The 10343-nt window shown below is 39.2% G+C and overlaps 1 protein-coding gene across 1 annotated transcript; it reads right to left on the bottom strand.

Moving 5' to 3' along the window:
• Positions 1-296: 296 nt before the first annotated feature.
• LOC138316317 (uncharacterized) lies at positions 297-5431 on the bottom strand. Its single transcript, XM_069257981.1, has 2 exons — positions 5091-5431; positions 297-4364 (listed from the first exon to the last, which is right to left on the bottom strand). Exon 2 carries the CDS (start codon positions 4357-4359, stop codon positions 511-513), a length of 3849 nt encoding a protein of 1282 aa, XP_069114082.1. The 5' UTR covers positions 4360-4364; positions 5091-5431; the 3' UTR covers positions 297-510.
• Between the last annotated feature and the right edge of the window lie 4912 nt (positions 5432-10343).

Here is a 10343-nt window from a genome sequence, read left to right on the forward strand (position 1 = left end):
CTGTTGTTGCTGTTGCTGCTGCTGCTGCTGCTGCTGCTGCTTGCTGCTGCTGCTGCTGCTGCTGCTGCTGCTGCTGCTGCTGCTGGGTATTGTTCTCTCCTTCCATATGTTTATGTTTTATGTGACGTTTTAAATCATGTGGCCAGATATATTCACTAAAGCAAATTTCACACTGGTGCTTCATATCGATGTGTTCTCGTCGGCGTCCAGATTACTAAATGAGAGTTTTACAGTTTGTCCCTATATATATACCGTGTCAATTGCATTGTGGGTAAAAATAACTCGACCAATTATAATAATATTTAATATTTATAGTCCCTGTTAATGAGACGGAACACAAGTCAGGGACCCATCTTGTGTCCATCTGTACAACAATCTATAATGGACAATGTATATTTACAAATAGTCGAGAGTCATCTACCACCCGAATGATGGTACTCGAATAATTTGTGTATATGTACACCATTTCCCATCACACTATGTCTTGACATTAGACCTTTCTTGGGTAGTTTACTCTCCTGATATTCTCCAATGCCCGTATGCATAACTAGTGATGCAATCGGCAAGCAAATATCGTTTGTCGTCGAATGGCGAAAGGCCTCTTTTGGTTAGAGATACATTAAAAAGTTGATGTTTGTAACTTCTGATCTGGTTCATTTTTGACATTATGATTTTCTTTTGCAGAAGGCTTTCTTTGTAGTGCTCGAAACGGGTATGGTTTTCGATGACATATTTTTTTATGCCTTTCGCTTTTTTCGATTCTACGTTTGTTTCTAACATTTTCCCATCTTTTTCTTTTTTACAATTGTAAGTGTAGGCATACATTTTCGCTTTTAATCCAACAAAAGCATGAATCGGGTTCCCAAAGGTTTCGTCCTTCATTTTCCCTAATACCTTTTTATTTTCCATGCTGTAGAGAGGATGGGATGTGCAATATTCTGAGGTGTCAAACAAATGTTTGTCTTCCGACATATCTTGATAAATGTCCTCTGTCCTGATGACGTAGGCCAAACTGTCGGTATCGGTAAAGAGGAGACGTGCATTGCATCCATATTTTCGTTTCATATAATTATAATGAAAGTCATACATCAATGTTTTGGAGACATCGAGAATACTGAATCCCACGTATATAGGTCGGTTCAGATATAGTTTTGATTTTAGCATGTGGACACCAACCAAATCCTCCGAAAAGATCCTAAACTCGTGGAAAGTTGGTTTACATGTTAATTTCATGGCCTTCTTCTCGCTGTTGACGAGTTTAACATCCATTCTCTTCCTTAAATTTTCCATGGTCTTCCCAAAAACGCTATTATTCATCAGCTTATAGAAATCTTTTTCGAAGCTGTTTCGCGATTGCTTCCTTTTTTGGGTGTTGTAATCAATATAAGGCTTCAGCCAAGGCGACTGTTTGAACACTAATATTCTGTGAACATTTGTAAGCTTCATGCCAAGAGAAAGATATTGCTTCAGATTTCGATAATGTATGACATAATTCTCCTTGTTTTTGAGATTTGGTATGAGTTTTTCGGATGAATGATAATGATCTAAGCAGTCATGCTGATTTCCGCAGTCTCCTAGATCCCGCCATAATGTTTTACTGTAGTATGACAAATCATCCTTTCCTACAGTTATTCGTTCAGGAGCCAAGGGGTATTCATTGTGTATATCATGGAGATCTGTTGAATACTCGAGATTTACTTCTAATATGTATCCCTCACTTGCGTCATCCGGAACTGTCGTGACATCAAGCTTGTCTTTGTCGGTATCACTCAGCCAGAAAAAGTCATGAGTGGGTAGGGATTGAGACATGGCCCATCCATACAAATTGTTTGCATCTAAGTAGGTGATGTATTCTTTTGGTTTCATTGGATCATAACCTGGTACGTATGGGTTGTTTGCCTCTGCAAACCGATGACTGATCATGGATATACCCCCTCGCAAGCCTTTTTCGATAAACAGATGTTGATCGATGTCTGTGAGTAGCTCTAATTGAACTCCCGTCATTTTCAATGCTGCTTGCCACGCTAACCCAGGGGCGGTGTAAAAGTGAGCTGCATCGAGCCCGTATGACTCCAGACATAGATTCCTAAAGTTCTCAAACACATCGGCGAGCCCGAGCACATCAGTTAGCACGTAGAGATCCGAGTATTCTCCAAGATTGTTTATTCTAAATGTTTCCCATACTCGGAGAGCGTGTTCATACTTTTCATCAGATATGTCTTCTCCAGTCAGACTGCTCTGGAATGCTTCTTTTGGAGGAAGACTGGCTTCCTGAAACCTATGCGGACCATCGAAATAGTCATAGGGATACACCTGTTTTTGTAGGAGAAGTTCTATATCCTCTTCACCAAAATGCTGTGTCATGTGTTCAAACTTTTCTTTACCGTCTGCGGATAAATTCACGATGAGTTTTTCCAGTGATGTCCCCATAAACTGAAAACTGTCTATGAAGTCCATACAGCCCATGGAGAACGAAATGTATTTCTCCATATTGTTGGGTATACATTTGATCTCTTTATCACACACCTTTCCAATGGCCTGCATGATTAGATGGGAATCGTAACCGCGTAAATTGTGAAATACAACCGGAATGCGTCCCGTGAACTTAAAGTTGATGTTGCACTCGTTGTGAGCAGCTCCCCTAAATTTACCGGTCACGTGACAATGGTCCCTTACTCTGTCCTCACCTAACACTTTTCCGCAAATGTGACAGTTAGTTGCTTCATCGAAGGCTTGCCAGTCAGTCCCCGTCATATCCATTGGCTCGACGTGTTTGAACCTTTGCTCTATTTCTTCCTGTTCTTTTAGCATGCATTCAACAAACCTTTCCGTGACATCTGGTCCTCTGTAGACCACGGGTTCCTTTGATGTTTCTTGTATGAGCCCTACGACTTTATAGGCGAAGCTGGATGGTACATGATGTGTGGTTTTCTCCGTGTGGGATTTGTCTGGGTCGACATCACATCTCTTTATAGGCACCTGGAATGACTCGAAATCCGCATATATAATGTAAGGTACCTTAAGCTGCTTTCTCATATCCTTATAGAACAGCCACTTGTCCTCTTCTGTTGGTAGTTTAATTTTTTGAGTACCATGCTCTCGGCAGTAGGATATGTGATCTTCTAAAATTCTTTGTTTTGTAAATCCTTGCAAACAGTAGATACAGAAAAAGTGACGGTGACTGTCACTCTTTTGATTGTTTAACAGACGATTCAGATCTTTAATCCAACAAAAATGTGACTTTCGTCCATCTGATATCAACAATAAATCGACGTGTCTCTCAAACCTTTGCTTTGTCACGTGGATCGGGAAAAGCGAATCTTTTTCGTATCCTAATACGCTGATGCTGATTTTGTTCAGTGTTTCAAACTTGGTGATGTCGGCTACTTTGACGGGAAAAGTAATGCCTGTGAAATCGAGTTCATCCTGGTGGATACTGTATTTACTGACTCGCTGGGAATCTCTCTTGGCCGAGTGTAATGCAGCAAGCACTGACCACATGAAACATTTCTTGTCTTTGTTTTGAACGTTGATGATGGCATGCTTTGATCTCAGCTTGATCGGTAGAGGGATGTAGCTAGAGCCTTTAAGAGGTTTATAGCGGGCAAAGTGTATCTGAATTTGAATCACCTTGTCCAATGTCCAATTACTTCCCTGACGTTGGTATTCGATGAAGGAACTTTGCATCTTTCGGATAGATTCCTTCATACCTTCATCTATATCCAATGGCTTTAAAGTTATTTGACACTTTCCACGGAAATGTGGTGTGACGTGCTCCACTGTTTCTCCTTTCGGTTTTGACAGCTGTACTTGTATGGATAAGTACCACTTGACACCTCCACCGACAACAGCTTGCTCTATTATCTTCTTAATGGGATCGTATTGTTGTTGTATAAAAGTAGTTGTGTCTAATTTAGCTTGACTCTCGGCAGGAATGGCTACTACTTTGAAGGTTCCCCCGAGCGCTTCTTCGGAGCATGCATCATTCTGTTGGCTATCATCAGCTTGCTTTACAGCAGCCTCTGGGACTAAAGGTGTGTTGTTCTCCTTGTTGTCCTGCCCGCCTATTTGGTTTGATATGTGACTTTCCAAATGCTTGCGGTACTTGTCATTTCTCCAAAATGATTTTCCACAACAGGTATGCTGAGGTTCACCGTGTATCTTCTTATGTCTTGTGAGTCTATCTTTTCGCCCAAAGTCTTTATCGCACACATTACATTTCCATTTCTTATCTCCATGTTCGGCCATATGTCTGGTAAGAGTTTTTTTGTGTTCAAAAGATTTATTACAGTCATCGCAAAACCATTTCCCCTTCTTAGCCTGAATATTATCGTGATCCATAGCTTTCCTTTTCTCCATAGTTTCTACAATAACAAAATATACCGATAAGCTCCCTACGATGTATCCTGAATGAATGATGTTTGAAAATTACAAGCCCGTCCATTTATATCCTACAAATCAATGACGTCATCCCCCTCAATTTGATTGGTTAATATTTTTCAGATACTATTAGTATTAGTAGATTTTTTAAGCTTACATACGTGTTTTAACGACTGATTAAAGGACCGGAGTCCTATGGCGTTCGTGCGAAGAACACAGACTACTGTCACCAGTAACTGGCATCACCCAATGGGTCCACATGAATTATTGGTCGGAAAGAGCTTCCTGGATATCGCGGGGACATGTCACATTATAGCGCCCTCTTTCCGTTGTGGACTTGTGACATCGCCCTAATCCAGTACACCTAATTCATGCGTGACAAACACCTCAGTTGTTCTAATTACTTAATATCGAATTATAATTTTATGTTTGATTAATTCCTACTATGCAGTATAATTGTGTCTGATTAAAGGACCGGAGTCCTATGGCGTTCGTGCGAAGAACACAGACTACTGTCACCAGTAACTGGCATCACCCGAAGGGTCCACATGAATTTTTTAGTCGGAAAGAGCTTCCTGGATATCGCGGGGACATGTCACATTATAGCGCCCTCTTTCCGTTGTGGACTTGTGACATCGCCCTAATCCAGTACACCTAATTCATGCGTGACAAACACCTCAGACTTTGTTAGTACTTGTGCTGAAACTTACCTTTTCCTCAGCTGTATATATTCCAAGGGTTCTGCTGCTTCTCGTTCCGGGGTCTTCTGCAGAATGACTTATTACTTCATTTACGCCTGTATTTATACCCTCTCAATCACTCCATTATTTTCACGTAATTTGATTGGTTAATATATTTTTGTGCAATTTTATTTTTCATTTTTTTTAGTGTCATCGTAGTGGTCGGACGTGTTTTACATTGCTCTGTAGGAAATACAAATTTTATGTTGAAATACAAATTTCATATTTTAGGCGACACCGGCTCTGTGATTCGACCCAACACCTGAGTTAGGCTGTGAATGCTTAAAACCGTCTAGACCGCTACGCTACAGGGGCCGGATATTGACTAGGCTATTTAATTTTCTATGTATACACCTGTGTGTGTATATACACATAAATAGGTAACGCTTCCTGTAAGCGGCCATTTGCAGTTATGGTGATAATAGTGTGAGCGGAATTTAATACGTTTAAGGTTTGTTATTAAAAACATTTATTCTCGACTATGTTGAGATTATACCTAAATACGTTTTACACAATGACTGCATTTCGAGTAATAACGTATTAACTATATACGAGGAAATGTACCGATTTACCGGCACATGTAATTAATGTTTACGTGTATATAACTAAACCAATGAACATTGTTGTATGTGAACACAAAGAACTTTTAGTTCGTGGTAACTTTTAAAACAACTTCCTATAGTTTTTGATAATTTTACACATTATCAAATCACATCGATATATTCATATGGAACTGGTCAACAGTGTCACTATTTCGAAACGTGATCCAAACGTATTCGCTAGAGCTAATCGTTGTATATGTAAACCCGTAGTGTGTAGTTATATATATAGATATGTAATCGTGTTGATTTATATGATAAACGGATTGTTATTCTCTAACGGTTTGTAAATAAAGCCATTGTTGCCGTGTTTCTCTATTTTATATTTATAATTTAGGGATATTCATCTTCAATCGTTTTTGCTGTGTTATTTATGTGTGTCAACTCTGTGTTACTATAGTAAACAATAAACAACTTATTCAATATATATATGTATCATGGAAATATAATATTCCTGAAGGTTTGACGAAACACGAATAGCATAGTTAATGAGTGATCATAATCGAAATTTACAAGGGTTTAGTAGCCATTCTCGGCGTTGTTTACACAACAGGTTGAAACTTGTTTGACTATTTCTAAACGTGATGCAATCGTTGCCGTTATCAATAGATGGATTACCCCATGACGATATAAATAGATGGGAAAACCCATATCGATTAGAACCCCCCTCTTCCCATGACGTCATCGATCGGTACCCCCCTCTTGAAGGGGGGTGCCATAGGGAGGTGCCAGGTGGTGGTAAGGATTATATAGGAGGTGCACTGAGTGACCCTGCGCCAAAACCGGTACTTTTGTACTACTACGCGCGAGTCACCTCTCTACGTTAATTTGGTGACACACACGTAGAGCGCGAGTCACCTCTCTACGTTAATTTGGTGACACACACGTAGAGCGCGAGTCACCTCTCTACGTTAATTTGGTGACACACACGTAGAGCGCGAGTCACCTCTCTACGTTAATTTGGTGACACACACGTAGAGCGCGAGTCACCTCTCTACGTTAATTTGGTGACACACACGTAGAGCGCGAGTCACCTCTCTACGTTAATTTGGTGACACCCGTAGAGCGCGAGTCACCTCTCTACGTTTTAATTTGGTGTAGAGCGCGAGTCACCTCTCTACGTTAATTTGGTGACACACACGTAGAGCGCGAGTCACCTCTCTACGTTAATTTGGTGACACACACGTAGAGCGCGAGTCACCTCTCTACGTTAATTTGGTGACACACACGTAGAGCGCGAGTCACCTCTCTACGTTAATTTGGTGACACACACGTAGAGCGCGAGTCACCTCTCTACGTTAATTTGGTGACACACACGTAGAGCGCGAGTCACCTCTCTACGTTAATTTGGTGACACACACGTAGAGCGCGAGTCACCTCTCTACGTTAATTTGGTGACACACACGTAGAGCGCGAGTCACCTCTCTACGTTAATTTGGTGACACACCCGTAGAGCGCGAGTCACCTCTCTACGTTAATTTGGTGACACACACGTAGAGCGCGAGTCACCTCTCTACGTTAATTTGGTGACACACACGTAGAGCGCGAGTCACCTCTCTACGTTAATTTGGTGACACACACGTAGAGCGCGAGTCACCTCTCTACGTTAATTTGGTGACACACACGTAGAGCGCGAGTCACCTCTCTACGTTAATTTGGTGACACCCGTAGAGCGCGAGTCACCTCTCTACGTTAATTTGGTGACACACACGTAGAGCGGTGACTCGTGGGTTTCCGACGACGACATGTAGAATGAATATCCCACCATAATTCAATCTTATTTGTAACGAGTATTTTCATTCGGTTAAAACATACTTATCAGTCCATATTTAGAAGATAAAAAATGATAACGTCAGCTGCCGTTTTAACGCTGTTTCTGATTGGCTTATATAAAGGAATGTGCACTAGTACTGTAGGCTTAACCCCGAAGAACAGTTATTGAGAGTATACTCGGTTTTTGTGTTATATCTGCATAACATCAAAATACTTTTAAGTTAATGCAGATTCTCTAATACCTGTCTGACGTCATAATAATTGTGACGTCAAAAGAAGCGGCTGTAAGCAATATACTGAACAACGCCATCTGTTTTTGGTAATGAAGGTTTCATAAATATTGTGATTTGTAGAGAATATGTATTTGATATAAAATATGTGTTTACTAGTGTTCTGTGCCGGGCTTTGTACCACTGTCCAACGAAGCTCAAATTAAACTTGCAATGTACAGTGTACGTGACTTTGATTGAGGGTTGAGGAGGCCAGAGAGCATGAGATCGATAGAATAGGTATATGGCAGTAAGTAGTTGTTATTAGTAAATATGACATTGATAGGCGATAAGTAATTTAATTGACGCATTAAAATGTATCCTTCTTCATATAAATCCAATTGTAAATGCATATATATTACTGCATATCTAATCATTTTAGAAGTGCTGTTTTTTCTAGTCAGTAATATGATCTTACTTGAAATTTGTTTTCTAAAACAACATACGAATGAAAAAAGTCTCAAGTGACCTATTGTAATCGCCTTCATTGATAGAAAGGTCTTAAGGTCCTTTACAAAAATGTGAATTATATGACCCTGGGTCTCACGTTTCCCCCTGGGAAGGGGTGTGTCAAGTTCACTATAGTTTATATAGGGAAAACACATTTTTAGCATTATTTGGTCATTTAAAAGAAAATTAGTCAAATGTTGTCAGAATGATCCCTATGAGATGGCCATTGAATCCATTTAACATTTTTCCACGACTGACCCCCAGGGGCCTGAGGGTGGAGCCAAAGGGGTCAAATAGGCTAAAACTTCAAAAATCTTCTTATGAAATTTCAGAAATGGTAGAATCAAACACGTTTCATAGATGGAACGGTCCGTAAGGGCTTTTACAAAAATTATGAATTACATTTATATGACCCTGGCTTCTCGCGGTTTCCCTTGGGGAGGGGGTCGAGTTTACTATAATTTATGTAGGAAAAACACATATATATGTATGAGCATTACTTGCTCAATTTTCATAGAAAATTAGTCAAACTTTGTTAGAATTATTAGCCTGAGATAGTATTTTAACATCATATACATATTGGTCCTGGCCGAGCCTTGGGGCCAAAGGGCGGGGCCAAAATTGGTCAAAATGACTAAAATTTCAAAAGTTTCCTTCTGAATTCACAGATTTGATGAAACCAAATATACTCTTAATAGATTGAAATGCCTTTTTAAGGCCCTTTACAAAAATTTACGTGAATTTCATGGCCCTGGTATCTCGGATTTTCCCCTTAGTAGGGTGTCAAATCTATTATAGTTTATATTGGAAAAACATATTTCAATTGGGACAACCTACGTCACCGGAAGTGATATCGGGCACACAAAAACAATGAAAAAACGCCCGCTTCAAGATGAAAATCGGCTGAAATTATGACGTAAATATGGTGGCTGATTACGGCCATCTCGTGTTGTTGTGTTGTCGCCTTGTCGTGTTGTCGCCTTGTCGAGTTGTCGCGGTCTCAAACTGCGACAACCCGAGATTTAACAGTTAAAATGTCGACTTGTCGCGTTTTCGAACCGCGACAAGTCGACAACACGACAAGACGACAAGTCGACAACACGACAAGTCGACATTTCAAACACGCTAATTAGCGCGTACAGAATCTCGTGTTGTCGCGGTAAAATGTCGACTTGTCGTGTTGTCGAGTTGTCGACTTGTCGTGTTGTCGCCTTGTCGTGTTGTCGACTTGTCGTGTTGTCGAGTTGTCGACTTGTCGCCTTCCTGTTACACATGCGCAAATCATATGAAATAACCACTATCTTTGAATATAGAAAGCTGAAGTCAGTGCTTGTGAATATTTGGTGTGTTTGTAAGATATTCGATGTTCAAAATTGTTAAAAAATTATATTTTTCCCCATTGTTAACTCTTTTGAAATGTATTATACTTAACGGAAATCATAATATTAAATTAATTGAATATTAACAAAACAAAGGATATTGTCAGAACACAGAACAAAAATGTTTGTACAATGAACAGTAACAGAGAGGACAAATGTACATGTATATTAACTTAATATTGTAAAATCTCCTTTACAAAATATTGTGTTATTACTCGGTTAAAACTTATTATTCAATGTGAAGAATTGAAGAGAACACGGATGATAAGACGAAATATTATCTATTATTACTAATTACTGTAATATGTTATGTGTGCAGTACATCAAACAATAACCTTAATTTAAGATCTAATAAAGAATTTGATTTAAAACGATAAGAAAAAATCATTAAAACTTTCATTTAGTCCAAAGCGTTATAGAACAGATAAGGTGTTGTGCCCCATCTTTCTAGTAATTAGTTCATCTATTTTGATCATCTGCATGCATCACAACGTATATAATGTTAATATTCTTATTTATAAAATTTGTTTATTATAATACAGCAAGATTTAACCCTCGAAAGTTTGATTGTGCATTTTGACTACAGTAATTCATACAATAGTAATCAAATGCTGTAGCATAGATACTTCCAGTAGACATTTAATATAATGGAACTCTTGCAAAAGAAAAGTACACAATTAGTTTTTCTGGGTCTAGAAATTCCTAATACATAAAACATGTGTTCATTTTACGAAATGAATATCATAATTATAT

The sequence above is a fragment of the Argopecten irradians genome, chromosome 1 (assembly GCF_041381155.1).
Source record: "Argopecten irradians isolate NY chromosome 1, Ai_NY, whole genome shotgun sequence".
Taxonomy (NCBI): Eukaryota; Metazoa; Mollusca; class Bivalvia; order Pectinida; family Pectinidae; genus Argopecten; species Argopecten irradians.

Excerpts from the sequence above, each read along its gene's own strand:
- LOC138316317 (XM_069257981.1), bottom strand. The coding sequence starts at position 4,359 with ATGGAGAAAAGGAAAGCTATGGATCACGATAATATTCAGGCTAAGAAG.